The 23,513-nt window shown below is 42.4% G+C and overlaps 1 protein-coding gene across 7 annotated transcripts in view; it reads right to left on the bottom strand.

Annotated features, from left to right (window-relative positions):
- The window catches only part of mical2b (microtubule associated monooxygenase, calponin and LIM domain containing 2b), a 127,497-nt gene that overhangs the window by 56,354 nt on the left and 47,630 nt on the right, over positions 1–23,513 (bottom strand). For all 7 annotated transcript variants that reach the window (XR_009788424.1, XM_061772535.1, XM_061772531.1 and 4 more), the window contains 6 exons: positions 14,074–14,229; positions 13,844–13,944; positions 7,106–7,363; positions 6,899–7,014; positions 4,480–4,606; positions 2,506–2,590 (listed from right to left, as the gene is read on the bottom strand). Coding sequence is in view for 6 of the 7 variants with exons in the window: in XM_061772535.1 (XP_061628519.1) it covers positions 2,506–2,590; positions 4,480–4,606; positions 6,899–7,014; positions 7,106–7,363; positions 13,844–13,944; positions 14,074–14,229 (843 nt within the window). In the remaining variant the exon portion in view is untranslated. The remainder of the gene's footprint in view (positions 1–2,505; positions 2,591–4,479; positions 4,607–6,898; positions 7,015–7,105; positions 7,364–13,843; positions 13,945–14,073; positions 14,230–23,513) is intronic.

Genomic DNA, 23,513 nt, shown 5'->3' with positions numbered 1-23,513 from the left:
CCAATAGGATCTAATCGCATGTTTTGCTTTATCTGACAAGAAATTTTTTTGGTGATTTCCCTCGTATGACAAGCTATTCGTGGATTATTGTGTCTATTAGTGCACAACATTAATTACACTTCAAAAAGACTCTAGATCTGATCCATAAATGTTGATATTTGCCACTTTAAAAAAATGCCAGTAAGTATTAAACAGGTCAGAAAAAATAAACTAAAAAGTAAATACAATCTGTGGAATATAAATAGTTTGTATCAGCCTTTGCAGCTGCACAGTGAAGCAGGTCAGCACATACTGTAACTGAGGGGTATCAACTTTATCATTATTTAATCCAGCTGTATTATTTGCGGCAAGGTGTGTCATCCAATAAAAGGGGGCTAAAGTTTCAGTGATGTCAACTCTATAGAGAACTTCTAACTTGCACTGTGTTCCAAACCAGTAGGTACACTATATGCTTGTTTTTATTTTCCTCAATAGTCAACGCGATTTAACGTGAATAATTTGTTATGATCATCAACAATTACGTTAGCATCCATAATATATGAACAAAACCACCACAATAACAGCAGGGCTTTAAGATACAATGTTACAAATTATTTTACACAACCGTTTAAAAACAACAACAAATCTGATAAAATCTGCATTTTACATAGATCATTTAGAAGGGGGAAAAAAAGCCATTTAGACTCAGACGTCTTCACTTACATCCTAGTTACATGTTAAAGACACTGTAAAGTTAATTCTTAGTTTTCTTTCTAAATATATTAGACCTGAAGATAACTCCTGAAAAAAATGTGAAAAGACAGAACTACAGTATATAATACTGAATTGTGGCGATATATAGTTAAACTTTTTTTCACTATTTTGGTGTGCCTCATGTTTTTGGGCCTGGCTGAAACGATTGCCTAGTGATGTAGTTGGGTTACCGGCATGAGTCCACCCCTCTCCCACTATATAAGAACTTAAGAAAACTAAGATAAAGTGACAAAATATGTTTTCGTTTGTTTATTGATGGCCCAGCTTTAAAGCTGCATATAATGTTACAGTGCCTTGTAATAATATTAAATGATAATAATAAAACAGCGCCACGGTGGGCGACTGGTTAGCACATCTGCCTCACAGTTCTGAGGACCGGGGTTCTGAGGACCGGGGTTCAAATCCTGGCCCTGCCTGTGTGGAGTTTGCATGTTCTCCCCGTGCCTGTGTGGGTTTTCTCCGGGCACTCAGGTTTCCTCCCACATCCCAAACAACGTGCAGGGTAGGTTAATTGAATACTCTAAATTGCCCATAGGTGTGAATGTTTGTTTAGATGTGCCTGCGATTGGCTGGCGACCAGTTCAGGGTGTACCCCGCCTCTCGCCCGAAGATAGCTGGGATAGGCTCCAGCACGCCCGTGACCTTAGTGAGGAGAAGCGGAACGGAAGATGAATGAATGAATGAATGAATTAATAATAAAACCTCTGCTTCATTTATTTATTTTTTTACTTATTTTAATGATCTTTTAGTGGTACTTGGAGTGTTCATTATTTTTTTTAAAGGTTGTACTTTGTATAAAAAGTCTGAGAACCCCTGCTAAGGTATCGCAACAGACTCTCATGCAGGGTGTTATGCTGTGGACTAGTTAGTTATTAAATTGCAATCTAATCCAACTATTTGTTAAGCACTTTAAAAGCACGCACGGTGCACCAAAGTGCTGTACAAGCAATAAATACAAAAGACATACTAAAGAGGTTCAAATAAAATATCATAAAATACTAAAATGACTAAGAAAATATAATTAAGACAAAAATGTCAGTCATAAAAACAGAAATACAATCAGAAAAAATTAAATGAAGAAAAAGAGTCAACATCTCATGAGTTTTGAGAAGTGGTTTTAAAAACGGATAAAGAGGAAGCCTGTCTCATATGCTGAGGCAGTTCATGCCATAGTTTTGGACCAGAAAAGGCTTGGTCCCCCTCTGAACTTCAGCCTGATTTTGGGGACAGTCAGGAGCAGCTAGCCAGCTGAACTGATAGAGCAAGTAGACTCATAAGCATGAAGACGCTCTGTGAAGTAGGGCATGGCAAGAGCATTAAATGATTTAAAAACAAATGAAATAATTTTAAAACAAATCCTGAAGTGCATTGTCAGCCAGTACAACGATGGCAAGATAGGAGAAATGTGCTCAAATTTATGTGTAGCAGTTAAAAGACGTGCAGCAGCGTTCTGTACCATCTGCAGACGAATAATGGGAAATGCGCTGAACCCCACATAAAGTGCGTTACAGTAGTCCAGCAGGGTGGTGATAAAGGCATGGACTGCAGTTTCAAAATGCTGCCTTGAGATTTTTGAGAAATGTAATAATGAGAAAAGATCACATTACCACACGGAGGCACTTTTAAGCTGAAAAGTTGACACTCTCCATATGTAAGCAGCATTAACACGACGATCCAATTATCAAACCAATTCTGCACGCAAAAAAATGTAATACAGCTGAATATAATTATGAATAATCTTATGAGCCTCACCTCTTCTGGAAAGGTTGACAGGTTTACCTGTGGGACCTTCAAGGTGAGACGAGTCCTGTTTGCCATCACTGAACAGGTGGCGCACCTTAGAGGTAGAAAATAAATAAATGTGATGCTTCTTTTTGTAATGTCACATCACAAAGTTTGCACTTTTATTCAACAAACAGTAACACTCATTATACACTAATATGTTTGAATTCATCCATCCATCCATTTTCTTCCCCTTATCCGAGGTTAGGTATCAGGGGCAGTAGCTTCAGCAGGGAAGCCCATACTTTCCTCTCCCCAGCCACTTCGTCGATCTCTTCGGGGGGATCCCGAAGAAATTCTGTCCATAAAGGTAATGAACAGAATCGGTGACAAAGGGCAGCCTTGGCGGAGTCCAACTCTCACTGGAAACGTATTGGACTAGACAGCAATGCAGACTAAACTAAAACATCGGTCGTAGAGAGGACGAAGGGACCTTATTAGGGGGTCCGGTACCCCATATTCCCGGAACACCCTCCACAGAACTCCCTCGGGACACGGTCGAATGCCTTCTCCATGTCCACAAAACACATGTAGACTGGTTTGGCAAACTCCCATGCACCCTCGAGAACACTTCTGAGGGTGTAGAGCTGGTCCACTGTTCCATAGCCAGGACGAAAACCACACTGCTCCTCCTAAATCTGAGAATCGATTAGCAGATGGACCCTCCTCTCCAGAACCCCTGATTAGACCCGGGGAGGCTGAGGAGTGTGATTTCCCTAAAGTCGGAACATATCCTCCGGTCCCCCTTTTAAAGAAGGGGGACCACTAGCCCGGTCTGACAATCCAAAGGCATTGTCCCCGATGTCCACGGAATGTTGCAGAGGCGTGTCAACCAGGACAGCCCTACAACATCCAGAGCCTTTAGGAACTCCCAGTGGAGCTCATCCACCCCCCTGGGGCCCTGCCACCAAGGAGCTTTTTAACCACCTCGGTGACCTCAACCCCAGAGATAGGAGAGCCCGCCTCAGAGAACCCAGACTCTGCTTCCTCAAGGGAAGGCGTGTCGGTGGAATTGAGAAGGTCTTCAAAGTATTCTCCCCACCGATTCACAACGTCCTGAATCGAGGTCAGCAGCGCCCTATCCCCACTATACACAGTGTTGATGGTGCACTGCTTCCCCCTCTTGAAACGCCGGATGGTGGACCAGAAGCCACCCGGAAGTCGTTCTCCATGGACTCACCGAACTCCTCCCACGCCCGGGTTTTTGCCTCAGCGACCACCAAAGCCATATTCCGCTTGGCCAGCCGGTACCCATCAGCTTCCTCAGGAGTCCCACAGACCAAAAAGGCCGATAGGATTCCTTCTTCAACTTGACGGCATCCCTCACCGCTGGTGTCCACCAATGGGTTCGGGGGTTGCCGCCACGACAAGCACAGACTACCTTACGGCTACAGCTCCGGTCGGCCGCCTCGGCAATAGAGGCGCGGAACATGGTCCACTCAGACTCAATGTCCCCCGCCTCCCCCAGGACATGGGTGAAGTTCTGCTGGAGGTGGGAGTTGAAACTGCTTTTGACAGGGGACTCTGCCAAACGTTCCCATCAGACCCTCACAATAAGTTTGGGTCTGCCAGGTCAGACGGGCATCTTCCCCCACCATCGGAGCCAACACACCACCAGTTGGTGATCGGTTGACAGCTCCGCCCCCCTCTTCACCCGAGTGTCCAAGACACTATCAGGGGTCTTTGAGTGTGCTTTGTCTGGTCTCTCACCTAGGACCTGTTTTCCCTGGGTGACCCTACCAGGGGCGTGAAGCCTCAGACAACTTCCAGGATCATTGGGACACACAAACCCCTCCACCACAATAAGGTGACGGGAGTGGTTGTTTTATTTCAATAGCCACATAGGATATACCATAACGCACATATAGCACAAAATTGTAATTGATCTCCTTTATTTAATAATAGATATGGATTAATGTTGAGGAAGGTTAGTGTCAGACTGACCTGATGGGGGCGTACACGACTGGAATTAAGGTTGGGATAGCGGGTTGCAGGGTCAATGGTATACTGATCAAAGTTTTTACTGATGTTCTCCGTTGTGGTCTGAGGCAGTAGCCGGTAGATGCTCTCCCTAGGCAACGATACAAAAAACAAACGAGCAACCAATTTAAGAACAACTGCTGTATCAGGTATTTTGTAAAGATACCATTTAACAAGGCAAACAGAAGTGGTATTTACTCAATATCAATTACTGATCTCAAAAGTCGGTTTTATATGAACATAAATTTTGTAGTCTTTTGGAAGGTTTGTTATTTGTCATTTTTCAAGTTAATGGTGTTTGCTAGTAAAAGCAGATACCTTAATAATGTGATGAAACATGGCAAAAAGTATTCTTGATACACTGGAATAGAATATATCATATGTCACAAGAATACAGTATGTTTAGATGAGGCTTTACACGTTCAGGACTTTTGGGGCCGATCATCGATCAAGTTTAAAAGAATGATAACCGATCACAAGATGGAGCTATTTAAATGACTTTTTCATTTACTGTATACACTTGTGTACTGTATACTGAGTATCTTCTCGAGTCCAGTGATTCCCAACCAGTATGCCGTGGCACATAAGTCTGTCATGAGCAATCTTCAGGTGTGCCGTGGGAAATTATCAAACTTTACTTCACTGCTCAAGAAAGTATTCATTTAAAAGAAATAATGTATCTTTGGTCCTCTATTTATGCCAGTGAGGCATAGTGACAGACATAAAAAATAAATGCTCTTCTATTAGATGGCAGGAAGTATATACAGTAATTACTATGTATCTACTTTTTGTGACATTTTTGTTTGTTGGTGTGCCATGAGATTTTCCAGTTGTAAAATATGTGCCTTCGCTCCATAAAGGTTGGAAATCACTGCTCTAGTCAGGTCATGCATTCGAATCAGTCAGGTCAAACCAACATTACAACATGACAGAAATAATGAGAATTAACTTACTGGAGTTGAATTACTTTATTGTAATTAAATTACTTCACACACACTGAAACTAGAGCATGACTCAACAGAACACCAGCATGTTTACGCACAACCGTTAGTGCTAGCACTACCTTGCTCGGCTACATAACATTTGGTTGCCTGCTTGCGAGCGGTATCGTATTAAAACGACGTGAACATACCTCAAGCAAGCCTTAAATGAATGTAATCTCCAGAGCACCGGTGACCACCAGCACATTTTTCCCATTTTGTTTTTCTAATACACGCATCACGATGTCGTCGCCATGGTAACGAGTGTATCTGGTTGCGTTTGAGTTGACGAGATGAAGCCCCCCGTGATCGTAAAAGACTGGATGCGGTGGTATCGGAATACAACATTTTATTGCAGTAGTCTGACATAGTGCAATCGTGAAAGACCAGATTTGTCTTGTAGTCTGATCCACGCATTACGTTGTCTGTCTCAGACGTGTTGTCTGTCCCACACCGCCGACATGTTTTGTCTAAATACCTTTATTGGTTGTCAGATATTTACTACGTGAAAAGACAAGTGACAAGGCTAAAAATAAACTCTCTTTTGAATTCAAATATACTGTACACGATGGTGACGCGGAGTAAATGTCTTTTGCAAAGCTGATCAATGACGTCATTGATCGGATCGGCGAATGATGACATTAAAACCATTCAGCGATCAGTATAAAATCCTAATTATCGTCCGATAACAATCAGGCCGAACAGATTGGTGTAAAGTCTAGTTTAGATGCCAGTTTACTTTACTTCATGTTGCAGTAAACCAACCATCCTCGATTAAGGATTGGACCAATGGTCTTGTATATGCTTGTCTGACTTTGCTTAAGTGTGCTTCTGCAGTCTATTCCCATACTTCTTGTTGTGTGGGGCAGTGGAGTCCTTTGCCCAGTAATGCTTATGTTGTTTTATGTCTCGTCGCTCTGATTTCAGCCTATCAGCAGGTGGTCACGTGTGACATGACCAGAAAAATGGATCCAAGTAATTTAGTTAATAGCCAAAATCTTACTTCAGTTATGAATCAAGTCAGCACATTGATGTGTTTTAGTATTTGGGCGGTTGAAGAACATTTTGGAAGTACAGCAGTTGAGGCAACAGACAGGACTAGTTACAGACAGTCAAGATTGGTGCAAAAGTGGGGTAAGCCTTTAAGGAGAAAAGCTTGAGTTTAAAAAAAAAAAAAAGACAAGAAATAGCTTACCACTAACAAATTTAAACACTGGAGGCTCTATTTACATTTACTGTTTTGATGGTGTAGACAGGGTATAATAAAACAGAACATAAGAGAGGGTAATATACTTTTGATATACAGCCTCGATAAGTGGTTGGTGAAATACCAATTTTTTCCCCAGATAAAAACACCAAGGTGTTATTTCTTGTCGACGAAAGAAAAACAATGTCGCACAAACCTCTCTGCCAGTATCTCCAGAGGGTTCTTCCCCTGTGCAAAGGCCTTCACCATCCAAGCTGTGTCAAATGCTCCCAGAAAACCCCGAGCACAACCTGTACCCATTGGCCAGAAAGGCTGTGGAGAGAAATCATCATCATCACCTTGAGCAAATAATTTTTAACCAAAGAAGATCAGGCTAACACTCATTTCCACTGATGATACATACCTCAAGCAGACTATCTCCCACCAATGCAACCAGTAGCTGATGTCCATGTTTCTCCCTGATTAAAGCAGCATTCTCCGAGGCATACATGCTGGTGAAGTCAAACATTGCTACATCTGGTTGCCCGTAGTGATTGATGGCATAGTCCAGTGATGGTAGCTGATAATTTGTGCCAAAGTCAGCTGCCTCACGGGCATAAGAGAGCAAGGCTTCCTGGTTTACATTGTCAATGCTTAGTAAACGCTCCGTTTCCACATAGTCCTAGATGAAAAACAAAAAGCAAACAAAAAGCAAAACAATCTAAAAGTTTTATAGTAATAAAATGTTGATTTTTCATATTCCTTACTGATAATTTACTCTGATATTAGACAAAACTGTAATGTATCCACCAGTCTAATGTGGATCGGTCAAAATTGATGTGAAACTAGACCGAGAAGAAGTTAAACCCAATTGTACATTGCAATTTTCATGACTGAATGAAGCTCACCCAATCCTAACTAGAAATAAAAGGTCTTATTGTCAAGGCAACATTTTTGCAATAATGAATTTAAAACTGTGAGCTTTCAATGGTTTACCACCCAGAAAGAGTTTGTTGTTTATTTGCTTAATGTCATGGGAGTGTGTTGCGGTTTTTGTCTTCCCCGTTTCATACACACCTGCTCCTGAGAGCATCTTTACCACCTGTGCCTCGTTCACCCTAATTACACCTTGCATTTAACCTCGTGTCTCATTCTTTCTCGTCGCCAGTTCGCTGTACCTTGTCGTCGCGTTCCAGCATTCCTTGTTTCCACGTCACAGACTCACAGTAAGACTCACATTGACATTTCATTATTCTCATGAATCATGACCTTATTTTGGGGAACCCATGGTTGAAATTACATAACCCCCACATTGACTGGTCCTCTGGGCAGGTTATGTCATGGGGCAGCAATTGCGCCCAGAACTGTTTCAAGCCTCCATGTGATGTTCAGGGCTATGTTTCAAATGACAATCCACAGACCCCATCTGGGGATCCTGATTTATCTCAAGTGCCCTCCTGTTACCAGGACAAAGATGTTTTTTCCAAGTCCAACGCCAAATCCCTTCCACCCCACAGACCTTATGACTGTGCTGTTGACTTGCTGCCTGGAACCACACCCCCACGAGGGAGGTTATTCTCTCTTTCAGGGCCGGAAAACAAGGCTATAAAGGAGTATGTGGATGAATCACTGGCAGCCGGGATTATTCGCCCATCTTCATCCCCTGCGGGAGCCGGGTTTTTCTTTGTGGACAATACTGCGACCCTTTATCGATTACCGGGATCTCAACAACATAACGCTGAAAAACAGGTACCCTCTTCCTCTCATCTCCACCGCCTTTGAGTTCCTGGAGGGAGCTAAGGTTTTCACCAAACTTGACTTAAGAAGTGCATATCATTTAGTCAGGATAAGGGAGGGGGTTGAATGGAAAACAGCATTCAACACACCAGCGCGACAGTACGAGTATTTGGTGATGCCTTTTGGACTAACTAACGCTCCAACTGTGTTCCAGAACTTTGTCAATGATGTCCTGCGTGACATGTTGAATGTGTATATTTTTGTATATTTGGATGATATTTTGATATTCTCCCCGGATGAGAAGCCTCACATCATTCATGTCCGCTCTGTGTTGCAGCAGTTACTAGAGAATGAACTATACGTCAAGGCTGAGAAATGTGAGTTCCACAAGGCGTCCGTTTTTTTTTCCTGGGGTTCGTGCTGGCTCCTGGTGAAATCAAAATGGGCCCTGGCAAAGTTGACGCCGTGACTAATTGGCCCACTCCCACGTCACGCAAAGACATACAAAGGTTCTTTGGGTTCGCTAATTTCTACAGAATGTTCATTAGAAAATTCAGTTCTATAGCCTCGCCTTTGCATGATCTTACCTCACCACACAGACCTTTCGTATGGAACCCGCTTTTGTCAGACAGCTTTTCTGAAACTTAAATCGAGCTTTACCTCCGCTCCCATCCTCACTTTGCCAGATCTCAAACAGAAGTTTGTGGTAGAAGTTGATGCGTCTGATGCCGGTGTAGGAGCAGTGCTCTCCCAGAAATGTCTCAAGGATGGTAAATTACATCCTTCTGCTTATCTCTCCAAAAAACTGACCCCAGCTGAGAGAAATTATGACATTGGTGACCGTGAACTGCTGGCAGTCAAGGTGGCTTTGGTGGAGTGGAGGCACTGGCTAGAGGGGGCACATACTCTGTTTTTAGTATGGACAGATCACAAGAACCTGGAATATTTTAAGTCTGCTAAGAGATTAAATGTGAGGCAGGCTAGATGGGCTCTGTTTTTCACTAGATTCAATTTCACGTTATCCTACCGACATGGTTCTAAATGGTAAGCCAGATGCTTTATCGCGCATTTTCTGTGCAGAGAATTCTTTGTTCGACCATAAAACCATTTTGCCCAAGTCATGTTTTGTTTCTGCTTTTGCTTGGGACATTAAGACTGCGGTAAAGGAGGCTCTGAAGAACACTCTTAGCCCTGAAAATTGCCCTGAAAACAGGCTTCATGTGGTTCCGACTTTAAGGGGAAGAGTCATCCACTGGGCCCACACTAACCGGACCGTATGTCACCCAGGCATTGCCAAGACTCAATCTGTGGTCGAACAGCGCTTTTGGTGGCCCAATGTTAGAAGGGATGTCACCAATTATGCTTGCCAGCTATGTGCTGCCAACAAATCCTCTCGTAAACGTCCTTCTGGGGAGTTGTGACCCCTGTCAATACAAACAACGTCCTTGGTCAGACATCTCCGTACACTATGTAACGGGATTACCGGCCTCGAAACGAAATACCACCGTTCTCACAGTCGTGGACAGGTTCTTTAAAATGGCACACTTCATTGCACTCCCCTCAGCTAAAGACACTGCCGAGTTAATGACACCAGGTTTTCAAGTTCCATGGTTTCCCCAAGAATGTGGTATCCGATAGGGGTCCCCAATTCATTTTGCAATTTTGGAAGGAGTTTTGCAATCTCATAGGTGCTACTGTCAGTCTGTCATCTGGGTTTCACCCTGAAACCAACGGCCAAACCGAGAGGCTGAACCAGGACCTGGAGACTGGGCTCCAATGTCTCGCTTCACAGGAGCCACGATCCTGGTCTCAGAAACTGGTTTGGGTCGAATTCTCTCACAATTCCCTCCCCTCTGCATCCACTGGTCTCTCGCCTTTTCACGTTGTGCATGGTTACCAACCATCTCTATTTTCTGCCATAGCCCCAGAGTCCACAGTTCCAGCGACATTGACCTTGATGAGACGCTGCAGGAGGACCTGAGAGCGAGCCCGCCAGATGCTGCTGCGCCAGGGACGGTCCTACAAAACCGCTACTGACCGTCGGAGGACACCAGCCCCGAGCTACAAAGTGGGTCAGCGAGTTTGGCTCTCCACCAAGCATATTCCACTCCGGGTGGAGTCCCGGAAGTTCGCTCCCAGGTTCGTTGCGCCCTTTCCCATCACAAAGATCATCAACCCGGTCACTGTGAAGCTTAGGCTCCCAAGGCCGATGCGGGTCCACCCTGCTTTTCACGTCAGCCTGCTCAAGCCAGCTGGGGTATCCCCTCTGGCCCCCTCCTCCCCCCCGGTTCGTGGATGGGGGCTCTGTCTTCACCGTGAGGCGGCTGTTGTCGTCTCGTCGGAGGGGGTTTCAATATCTGGTGGACTGGGAGGGCTACGGGCCTGAGGAACGTTCATGGGTGCAGTCTGCATTTATCGTGGATGACTCGCTCATTCGGGACTTCCACGTTGCGCATCCAGGGGCTCCGGGGCCGTCAAGGGTGGAGGGGGTAATGTCATGGGTGTGTGTTCTGTTTTTTGTCTTCCCCGTTTCATACACACCTGCACCTGAGAGCATCTTCACCACCTGTGCCTCTTTCACCCTAATTACACCTTGCATTTAACCTCGTGTCTCATTCTTTCTCGTCGCCAGTTCGCTGTGCCTTGTCGTCGCGTTCCAGCATTCCTTGTTTCCACATCCACAGTAAGACTAGACCCTGTTCCGATTATCGACCTCGCCTTTTTGCCTCACGTTTTTGGATTGCCTGCCTGTGTACCAACCTCTGAGCGTATATTAAACCTCTCTTTTTGAAACTGTCCATTTGTTTTGGAGTCGTGCATTTTTGGGTCCTATCCTCTGTTCCGTTCATGACACTTAATCTGTTTTAGCAACATTTAACAACAATGTAAGTCAACAGGACAATAGTCATGAGTGACAAATTCTAACGTTATCGTGCATGAAAGACGAATCCGCTCAGTGAGTCACTCCAGAAATAATTTTGTGTTGTTTAAACTTATTGACAGAGTAATGTGAATGTGTTGTAGCATGTTTCCAAATCAAGGCTGAGAATTTGCCACAAATACATTTAAAGTACCTATGTGGTCTTCATGGCCCTTATTTCACCAACAGGTTCTATATGTATTTTTTGCTCAAGAAAATGAAACTGGCGGATTATTTCCAATAATAATCATTTTTAAGCCAATTGTTAAATAACAAATTGTATTTGGAAAGCCCCTTTTTCATCTCCAAAATCAACACGTCCCCATATCTTGGTGTGACATAGAGGGCAGAAGCGGAGAACAAATTCACTGCATAACCAGTGTGCAAGAAGGAATGTACCACCAGTTATGCCGATAACTCAAAGTAATGCTTTACGCCAAAATGGTCACCATTTTGAGTAATAAGCAATGCAATGCATTATTGGATCTTGGTAAATAGTCAGATTACAGTTACTTCATCAAACCAATGATAGTTCCAATTGAGTCAACAATGACTGTTAACAAGCAATAATTGGTTGCTGATGACTTGAAGAAGCAGCCCATCTGTCCAATAGCATTTTACCAGATAGGCAGGCCACATCCTTTCGAACGTACGTCCATCCATCCATTTTCTGAGCCGCTTCTCCTCAATAGGGTCGCGGGCGTGCTGGAGCCTATACCAGCTATCATCGGCAGGAGGCGGGGTACACCCTTAACTGATTGTCAGCCAATCGCAGGGCACATACAAAAAAAATAACCATTCACACCAACGGGCAATTTAGAGTTGTCAATTAACCTACCTTTCGAACGTATTGAAGAAAATGACTGGGAGGTCACTGTCTATCATACAATCCAGAGTGTAGGTGCAATAATTATAAAAGTGCAAAGAAATGCACGGCTTCACTGTCGTTACACTATTTGTATTATTTCCCTCAGTAAAAAGTGTATTTGATTGTTGTTACTTTTTTATTTACACATTAAGAATAGCGTTTTGCTGCTGTGTACAGCGCGCAATACATTGTGGGTTAATTATTCATACCAAAGTGTGCAGTCAGAAAGCGTCATGGAGGTAAGGACTGACTCACTTAAGGACTTACAATACTTAGCTTAAATAATATTTACAAAGAAAAGTGAGTACGTTCGACGTGGTCTGGATTCAAGACTGCCCTGGTGGAACTCGCAAGCTAGCTTAATGTGCCACACCGCTGACGCTCACCAAGTGCTGTTACTTATAATCTAACTTTGTTACTTTTGAAATCAAGCACAAGTGGGAGTAAGTCACATATGCACAAGTCACAAGCAAGTCTCAAGTCATAAGCAAGTCTCCAGCAAGTCATTACCCCCCCCCAAAAAAAAGCAAGTCAAGTCGCAAGTCAATTTATACACTTATAACATAAACATATTGGCGTGGTAATAAAATGTTTTTTCACAATCTTCCCCCTCATAATTCAAAAATAAATAAAATAAATGACCCCACCCTCCTCTACAAAGCCAGTGTAAAGAACAAGTAAACAATTTTAATAATAATACTGATCTGACTTAATTCGAAAAACAAATTGGGAATGGATCACCACTAAAATTTATTGCATATAAATATATCAATAGAAAGTCATGAGTGTGGCTTATACATAGAAAGAAGGATTTTCCTGATTTTTGGAGTCAATTTTGGGGGTGCACATTATACTTGAGAGCGTATTATACACGAGAAGTTATGGTATATCTTCTTTCCACAAGGAGGCCTTTCAACGTTTATTTTTTTTAAACAAGCTTTCCAACATGTTTTACAGTTACTATTGTTACCATTATTGTATAAAAATACATCCAGACTTTCAAAATAGGCTACAATTACACCGCAAAACACAGAAGTTAAATGAGAAAATGTCCTCGCCTTCTGCCATCTACGTGTCAGGCTGTGACAGGCTGATGTGTTCAAATTATTGGCAAGTAAAATCTGTCTGAAAAAAAAAAATATATATTTCATCAGAAATGAAATGAGCCTAAAATTACTATTTGGGGGGGGGGGGGGGGGGAATATTTTCTGCAGACATCAATTTTAAGTCCCGAACTACGGAATAAGTGCCAATGTTCTCACCATTAACTTGGTCGTTTAAATTCATCCAGGTCATTTTAATTACTTACTTTACTGGAGTCTAAACCTAAGAAATAAAGATGGGTGACTCAAATACTATGTGTGCAATTAGGGAAGGACAGATTAGAATAGGATGGAAAGAATAGAATAGAAAACTATTAAGGGGGAAAGAAGTAACAAGAAATAATTTGTTTAATTTTTTTTAAGTTTTGTACACACATTTACCTTGTGTGGAGAATACTATTATGAAACAACTGTTGTATTACAACAGGCTGTCATTTCTTCAATATTCACGGTTTCACAGGAAGATTTAACAAACCAGATGCCCAAATAGATGCTGACGTGTTTATGTTGATGTCCATGAACAAGTAAACTTACATTAATAATGACCCCTTTGTCCAGCAGACTCTGCTTCTTTGCAGTCATGACAAAGTAATGGGTATTGTCTCTGTAGTAAACAATGTTCTCCAAGTCAATACCTGAAAATGCGAAGAGACAAGGAGCGATTTGAGATTTATTACGAACATTTCAATTCAATAAACAAAACAGATATACTGTACACAGGGTTTAGGTGTATATTATATGAAAACTATATTTTGTTGAATGACCTGTTTCTTCCTTGAGTTCAAGGAAGAACTTCTGGTTGAAGATAAAGGCTACTCCACTAATCTCTTCCACTTTGGCCTCTGCTGTGGTGTTTCTGTTAACAAAATTAGCCGTAATAGCAATGGCCAGCTTTCCTCGAAACTCCTTGCGGCTGAAACCTACCAAAAGTAAAGAAAGAAAGAAAGAAATGTTTGTTAACAAAAAAAAAACAGAGACAAATGCAATTTTAAGAGACATTGATTCGCTACTACCAGTCCAGGAGAATCATAAATCGTTTCAAATTCGGGCGTAGCTGGGCAACAAACTGGCTTGATAATAACAGCACACTTGTCTTTAGTAAATACTGTATGTATTCGGCAAGACATGACACGGTTCATCACATTTTGGAACGGAGTACATTTGCAATAAAGCAAAGCACTGTAATTTGTCATTCAAAATCTGTGGCTAATGGGTTGTGCAGCCAGTTGACATTTGGCTGTTAAATCTTTAGGCAAATATAGTGGATTTATTTGATTAGCTTTATATCAGTGCATGATAAACTAATTGTATTCACAATAGATTAATGCAATGTTCAAGAGTAACAGTGAGTAAGCATCAGTGATCAAGCACAAAAAAGCCACACTATATAATAAATACTGTGTTGTACTAAAGATGACCCATTTTATTTAGTAGTATCAAGTTACTTTATAGTTAGTGCTGCTGTCTCATTTAACATAGCACAAAAAGTAATGTCATTTGTATTTAGTAGATTTTTGTTGTTGTTGATTGTTGGCTATACTGTAATTCTTCTACTGTTGGAAAGTCTGTATATTACCCTACTGAATGGTGCCACTTTTGTAAGGAACATGCATTTATGGGATAGCAGCCAAGCTGAGTATAGAGTATGTGTTGTGCCCATGAAAAATATGCCAAATGGCAAATTTGTTTTGCGGCTGGCATTGACTCTCTTTTGGTCTGGTGGACTGGATGACTGGTATTTGAAAAAACAAGACAATGGCAATGTTATTGATGCATTTAACAGTCAGGAGCCTCAGTAGCATGTAGAAGAACCATACACAGCCACAATAGTGTGGCACCTCCCCTAATGCTGCATAGTCACCAGCCTGGTCACACACTGCTATGAGATGGCATCCCATCCTTAAATCAGTCACCCAAAATGGGCCCACAAGTGTTCAATTCAGTTGAAGTCAAGACTGCTGGCAGGTCATTGCATCCTCTCCACTCCCAAATTCTGCAGGAAGTTTCTGATAAACCCACTCTGAGGTGGTGAGTGTTGTCATGTTGGAGAATAGTTTGGTCACAGACTATGGCAATATGAAAGAGAGAGAGAGACAGAGAATGCTGCTTTCATTAAACTCTTGACAGGTTATGTTTTGAGAGGTTTATGGCTTTGATCTTTGACCTTTACGGGGTTTGTTTTGATCACGTGATGTCATATGATTTCTGACATTGTTTCGATGGGTGTTTTATGGCTTTGACGTTGAGGTGCTTTATTTTGACCACGTGATGTCAGATGATTAATGACCTTGTTTTGACAGGTAGTACCTTAGGGATGAGACCTCTTGAGGTCAGACATGGGTCAAAGCGGTCAGGGAGCATCACACACAGTAACGTGACGTCATTATCAGAATCAGAATCATGCTTATTTGCCAAGTATGTCCAAAAAACACACAAGGAATTTGTCTCCGGTAATTGGAGCCGCTCAAGTACGACAACAGTCAATTGACAGAGAACACTTTTGAGACATAAAAGACATTGACAAAAAAAAACTGACTCACTGAGCAATAAAGGGTTGCTAGTTATCTGGTACTTTTTTTTTTTTTGACAATTGTCCTCTAGCACTTAGAGCAGTTCGAATGACTAATATTGCAATAGTCAGGTGCAATGACCATTGTGCAAAGGGCGCCGAGACTTCAAGCGAGTAGTGCGATAATCTGGGACAATGTTGATTGTGCAAATGTTGCAGATACTCCTCAACTAGTGTGCAAATGGCGCAGTTGCTACTCTGGCATGAGTGGCCAGTATTGGTCAACAACAGATATGCAAATAGCGCAGCGTGGCGAGACTACTACAGTGAGTGCACGAGTAATATATAATTGGCCCCACAGAAATGTGACAACAAACTCAAGACAAAATAATTGCCAGCATGTTGCAATGGAATTTTAGGTTAGGTGTTTAAGAAGTTGATTGCAAGAGGGAAGAAGCTGTTGGAATGTCTGCTAGTTCTAGTTTGCATTGATCGGTAGCGCATACTTGAGGGAAGGAGCTGGAAGAGCTGGTGACCAGGATGTGGAGGGTCTGAGAGGATTTTGCACGCTCTTGTCTTAGTTCTGGCAACGTGCAAGTCCTCAAGGGTGGGTAGGGGGGTACCGACAATCCTTTCAGCAGTTTTGATTGTCCGTTGCAGTCGGAGTTTGTCCTTTTTTGTAGCAGCACCAAACCAGACTGTGATGGAAGAATTCAGGACTGATTCGATGACCGCTGTGTAGAACTGCCTCAGCAGCTCCTGTGGCAGGCCGTGCTTTGTCAGACGCCGCCGGAAGTACATCCTCTGCTGGGCCTTTTTGAGGATGGAGTTGATGTTGATCACCCACTTCACGTCCTGAAAGACTGTAATTCCCAGGAACTTGAAGGTCTCGACAGTTGACACAAGACAGCTGGACAGCGTGAGGGGCAACTGTGGCGAAGGATGCCTCCTGAACTCCACGGTCATCTCTACAGTCTTGAGCGTGTTCAGCTCCAGGTTGTGTCGGCCGCAACACAGCTCCAGCCGCTCCACTTCCTGAGTTCCTGGCGGCGTAGTGTGTTACTGATGGTAGCCTTTGTTACTTTGGTCCCAGCTCTATGCAGGTCATTCACTCGGTCCCCCCGTGTGGTTCTGGGATTTTTGCTCACCGTTCTTATGATCATTTTGACCCCACGGGCCGAGATCTTGCGTGGAGTCCCAAATCGAAGGAGATTATCAGTGGTTTTGTATGTCTTCCATTTTCTAATAATTGCTCCTACAGCTGACACACCAAGCTGCTTATCTATTGTAGATTCAGTCTTCCCAGCCTGGTCCAGGTCTACAATTTTGTTTCTGGTGTCCTTTGTCTTTTCCATCATAATTTGCTAATAAATTCTTTAAAAAACAGAAAATGTGATTTTCTGGATTTTTTTTCCTCATAGGTGAGTTATACAGTACCTATGATGAAAATTCCAGGCCTCATCTTTTTAAGTGGGAGAACTTGCACAATTGGTGGCTGACTAAATACTTTTTCGCCCTACTGTACAAACCAACACATTTGTGTGCTCATTATTAACTTTAAAGGTACATGGAAGGCGACTAAAATTGGGACCTTTCTGTAAGTTTGATAGGCTGATGAAGTGGTTAATCAGTCAAGTCCGCATTAAGACCAATATATGAAGCTTTACAGGTTTAAAACATTAAAAAACAGTATTTACCAACAAACTAATGTTTTAGTTACTATCCTAGCACTTGTATGCTGGGAGAGCCGGGGGTGTGCATAGTTTAAAGTAAGACTATATCAAATATCTTCTAAGTAACATTTTGCAATAGCCATACGCAGAAAAAATTTTAAATGCTAGAAAAAGTAAAAGAACATTACTCGCCATTCAATGACGTGTGTTATAGATGTCGAGAATGCAGTAAGTAAGGAGGAGGTCTACTTAAAAACTTCATACTTAACATTTTTAACTGTCATACGTGTATAAAGAAGTTAAACCACTCTGATAAAACAACTATCACAACCGATATAACTTACTTATAAGTTACTTCAAAAAGTTGCTAAAGTACTTATGCGGTTTAATAGATTTTAAAATTATCTATTAGTATTTTATATTTGACAACTGAAAAAATATGACTAACTTTTCCTGCATATCCTGAGTTTATCCGATGACATTTTCTAACTGCATGCTTTTATCAACAAATGTTAACTTCAACATTTCAAGAATGGCGATTTGTAGTATTTCGGCTCATAAAGAAAGGGTAGATCCATCTCATCACAGCTAACCTGACCAGTCAATATTCGCTGAGCATCATGGACCCATAACTAGAATCAACTTACAGTATGTGTAATATTCAGTGCAACATTTTCATTAACTAAATATAACAATACAAAGACACATCAGGTGTACTCATATGAAAACTAATACACCTCTGACCACAACATTTATTACCGGTATGTATTGTTTTAGTTAAACTAATATTATTGGAGGAATGTTCAAATTTGCATGTTCACACGCTGATTTAAGATATAATGAAATACAAGTTACACGGCAGTTGGTCAGTCCTCAAGTAGTTTTTAAGTTATTTATTAGAAGGACTACTTTTACTAGGGCAATATTATTCTAAATAACAGTACTTAAGACAAGTAAAATTTTTGACAACTTTACCTACCAGCACGTACACAGACCAGAAAATATGTGATCAGTAGTAATAGCAGTAATAAGTAAGTAAGCAGTAGTAATAAGTACAAAACCCATCAAAGGCCAGTTTTTAACTGTCATGCAAGTGTATAAAGAAGGTAAACCACTCTGATAAAACAACAACATTCACAACATATATAATTCCCTGGACACAAGTTTCCTCAAAAAGCTACTACTTGTGCTGCTAACTAGATTTTTAGTTTATGAGCATCAATATCATGTTTCAAAATGAGTAGGCGAGACAGGACTCGAGAGTGCGACTAATTTGGTCACATAAGCACCCACAATTCTGAATAGTGCAGCGAAAAAAAAAAAAAAAAGTACAGGTGCCCAGTCAATGACAAGGAAGAAAAAAACATTTCCACGGCTTGAAAGCAGACACACGATGGGTTTCATCATCGTGGTCTCTAAACCAATCAGAGATAGTGAAGAGCCCCACCTGTGTTTCCTGACTTGCCCTGACATGTTCATGCATGACCCCCAGGCCCTCCTCCCATGGATCCTTTGTCAACCCTATGTTTCCTGACCAGACATGTTTGTGCGTGACCCCTACCCCCACCTCCCTCTGATCCTTTGGCAACTCTCCTTGTTTCCTGACCATACTTCCTCCCAGACGTGCATGACCCCCATTCCCTCCTACTGCCCTCCCCTCTCCCTGACATTTGCCCGGGCATGATCTAGGGGGCGAGCTCATGTGAATCCTCCCCCTGTTTTTTTTCTTTTTTTAAATTGCTTTATAACCCTTCGAAGTGCCAGGTGGCTGCTCATGATCCTTTGAAGTACCTTTTTTATTGTTTAATAACTCTTTGATATGACAGGTGGCCGCTTGTGGCCCTTTGAAGTACAGGGTTTATTGTTTAATAACAATTTGAAGTAAACGTTTTATTGCTTTATGACTGGTAGTGGAAGCCATAATGATGTCACGTGACCGTGCGTGACCCTGTCTGACCGCACTTGACCCCTGTCTAACCTCAACAGGTCTTGTCCCCAAGGCACTACCCGTCAAAAGGTCATATATCATGACGTCACGTGATCATAACAAAGCCCCTAAAGGTCAAAGACATAAACACCCATCAAAACAAGGTCATAAATCATATGTCACGTGATCAAAACAACCCCCTAAAGGTCAAAGGACAAAGCTTTAAAACTGTCAAGAATCTAATCAAAGCGGCATTCTCCACTCTCTGATATGGGATTGCCACTGGTTGCAATCTCATCTCGACATCTCTCTGCATTGAGATTGCCTCCAAACAAGCCTGATTTTTCCTGTGAGAGATGCTGCCCCACACTATCACACAGCCTTCACCAAACGATGTTACTCTATCGATGCAGCATTTAGCATAGCATTTTCTTTGCCACGCTTTGACCTTTCGATGCAACTGCTGTAGGCAGAATCTGGACTGATAACTGAACTCAATATTCATCTCCATATATTCAGATCCCAGTCCATGTTTTGCCCACATCAGCGTTTACAGGCCTGCCGGTGAACGGCAGTCATTGGCAGGCTTCGTGGCAGTCCAATGAGACCTGAGATTGATTCTGTGCATTCCGTCCGGAGGTTCATCAAGGGCTGTTAACGATTGATTTTGTGCATTCGGTCCGGAGGTTCATCAAGGGCTGTTAACAACCTGTGTGTGTGTGTGTGTGTGTGTGTGTGTGCGTGCGCGCATGTGTGAATGTGAGTAAAAGTGGTTGTGTACTCCACCTTTTGGCCTATATCAGCTGTCTCCCACCCCTCCACAGGCCATTTGTATGGTAGAGATACAGGGGTACCCAAATGCAAATCTTAATGCAAACTGCAAATGCAAACTTGCAAAACTTGCAAAATGCAAACTGGGGCGCCCCAAGGTTGTGTCCTCTCTCCGCTGCTCTTCTCTCTCAACACAAACGACTGCACCTCAGCGCACCCGGCTGTCAAACTCCTGAAGTTTGCAGATGACACCACTGTCATCGGCCTCATCAAGGACGGTGACGAGTCTGCATATCGACAAGAAGTGGAGCGGCTGGAGCTGTGGTGCGGCTGACACAACCTGGAGCTGAACACGCTCAAGACTGTAGAGATGATCGTGGACTTCAGGAGGCATCCTTCGCCACAGCTGCCCCTCACGTTGTCCAGCTGCCTTGTGTCAACCGTCGAGACCTTCAAGTTCCTGGGAATTACAGTCTCTCAGGACACTGAAGCGGGCGACCAACATCAACTCCGTCCTCAAAAAGGCCCAGCAGAGGATGTACTTCCTGCGGCTTCTGAGAAAGCACGGCCTGCCACAGGAGCTGCTGAGGCAGTTCTACACAGCGGTCATCGAATCAGTCCTGTGTTCTTTCATCACAGTCTGGTTTGGTGCTGCTACAAAAAAGGACAAACTCCGACTGCAACGGACAATCAAAACTGCTGAAAGGATTGTCGGTACCCACCTACCCACCCTTGAGGACAAGAACGTGCAAAATCCTCTCGGACCCTCCACATCCCGGTCACCGGCTCTTCCAGCTCCTTCCCTCAGGTAGGCGCTACCGATCAATGCAAACTAGAACTAGCAGACATTCCAACAGCTTCTTCCCTCTTGCGATCAACTTCTTAAACACCTAACCTACAATTCCATTACAACATGCTGGCAATTTTTTGACTTGAGTTTGTTGTCACATTTCTGTGGGGCCAATTATATATGACTCGTGCACTCACTGTAGTAGTCTTGCCACGCTGCACTATTTGCATATCTGTTGTTGACCAATACTGGCCACTCATGCCAGAGTAGCATCTGCTCCATTTGCACACTGAATGAGGAGTATCTGCAACATTTGCACAATCAACATTGTCCCAGATTATCGCACTACTCATCACTTTAAACCGCATACACTCCTTGAAGTCTCGGCACCCTTTGCACAATGGTCATTGCACCGGACTATTGCAATATTAGTCATTCGAACCGCTCTAAGTGCTAGAGGACTCTGCATCTTTTGCACAATTGTCAAAAAAAAATGTACTGGCATTACCAGATAACTATTAACCCTTTATTGCTCAGTGACTGTTTTTTGTGAATCTCTTTATGTCTCAAAAGTGTTCTCTGTCAATTGACTGTCTGTTGTCGTACTAGAGCGGCTCCAACTACCAGAGACAAATTCCTTGTGTTTTTTGGACATACTTGGCAAATAAAGATGATTCTGATTAAAGGGGAATTAAACCACCCAAAATCTTAACGCAATAATATATTGTATGTGCCAGCACTAATCAAAACATGGCACTAAGAGTATCCCGATCCAATCTTTGAGCACAGAAATCGGTCCAATCTCAGCAAAATAACGAGCATCGGATCAGATCAGACTGGATCGAAAATCTCTGATTTTACCACTCTTATACAAGCAGCCCATTCCATGCTCTGCTCCAACACCTTTATCCAGCAGCGCCCAGACGGCCTGCAAACTCCTTGCTAAGGTGTTAACATAGTAGGAAGGAGTTAAGAAAAAAATAATGTTGCTGGCTTAAATTCGTTTCTTGACACTCCAATTTAAATTCACTGTAAAACAAAAATCACATAAAAAAAAAAAAAAAAAAAGAATTACACCTACTGAATGTTCAAATACATCAGACTTTTCTTTGTTTTTGTTCACAAAAATCGCTAGCTCAAAGCTAACACACAACGAATAAAAAAACACCATTGACGAGCTAACAAAAACAAGCATTGAACTCGTGGTATTTATACAGTATCTCTCAAAATATAGATTATTGGTACACAAATGCTGGAAACCACAAAACAGACAATATAACAATACTCTGTGGCATATATTCTTCCAACTCTGTAAAAAAAATAGCTAACTAGTCGATCGTGACTTCTACTTTGTTACTGCAAGTGTGTATCTCATTGCACGCACCACAGTGTCCCTCAGAGGCCAAGACGTGCACAGCAGGAACAGCGATTGTCAAAACTAAACCTGCATCAAGAAGTTCAAAAGTGTATTGCCGGACACGTGGAGAAAGCAAATGCTGTTACCATCATATACTGACAGTAAAAACAGAAAACAATTGAACTTATTTTGGACTTTAAAAGTATAATGTGTATTTCTTATTTATATAACGGATATCGACTCTCAAGGAACACAAAAGACTGGTGTATTCTGCTTTGCTAATTCTACTCAACACTACCCCCATTATTCCTTGGAGTGGACAGACCGGCAGGATGCCTGTCTTGACTCACAAGAACAAGTATACCAGAAGAATGAGTGATGGCTCAGCAGATAAGGACCAGACATCCAGTGACAATGAGGGGTCACTCCTCATTAATGGAACACGATCACCCCCAGTGGTGACCGAAGACACTCCAAGATGGACTCATCATGACTTTGTACCATATGTCAAACATGAACAATAACTTTACAGAAATCCGACGTCTGTACCAAGGGTACAAACCTGCATGAGTACTCTGTGCACCTGATTTCTGTGTCATTAATGTGTTGATTTTGCAGGTTTGGCGATGAGTCTGTCATGAGGACTGTACAACAAATGCTTTAAGCCAAAAGTTTGAACTAACATTGTGTGAACAATATTATTTGATAGGCCAGAACCAAGATTTAAACCAGCTAATTTCGTACACTTAATCTCTGCTTGAGACATGTTTAGAGTTGAGAATCGTTTTTGAACGTGTGGAGTTCACCCGTGATTTGGGCGTGACCTGCGCGCTTAAGAAACTGACAATGGAAATCCGAGTCGGGGGCGTCATCTCCTTCTGCGAGCCAGACTCTTCATTTGTCTATTATTTTAAATTTTTTAAATTATTCTGATGTTTATTGAAAATGCAGCCAGACAGAAAAGGGTTTTTATGGAATGGACAGAGTGGACAAGGGTACTAGGGGTGAAAACCACAGCAGAACAATTGTGAGACAGTCTAGATATTTGAACACAAGTAACATTACAGTTATTTGTAGATTGGAAGTTAAGGGGGGGGGGGCACCCAGTAAGGACATGCAATAACTAACTAAGAGAAACAGGTAAGAGAGGACAGAAAAGGGCAGGACAGGATGTGGG

Source organism: Phyllopteryx taeniolatus, chromosome 5 (assembly GCF_024500385.1).
Source record: "Phyllopteryx taeniolatus isolate TA_2022b chromosome 5, UOR_Ptae_1.2, whole genome shotgun sequence".
NCBI lineage: Eukaryota > Metazoa > Chordata > Actinopteri > Syngnathiformes > Syngnathidae > Phyllopteryx > Phyllopteryx taeniolatus.
The sequence above is the reverse complement of the archived record's forward strand: the minus strand, read 5'-3'. Positions and strand labels throughout refer to the sequence as shown.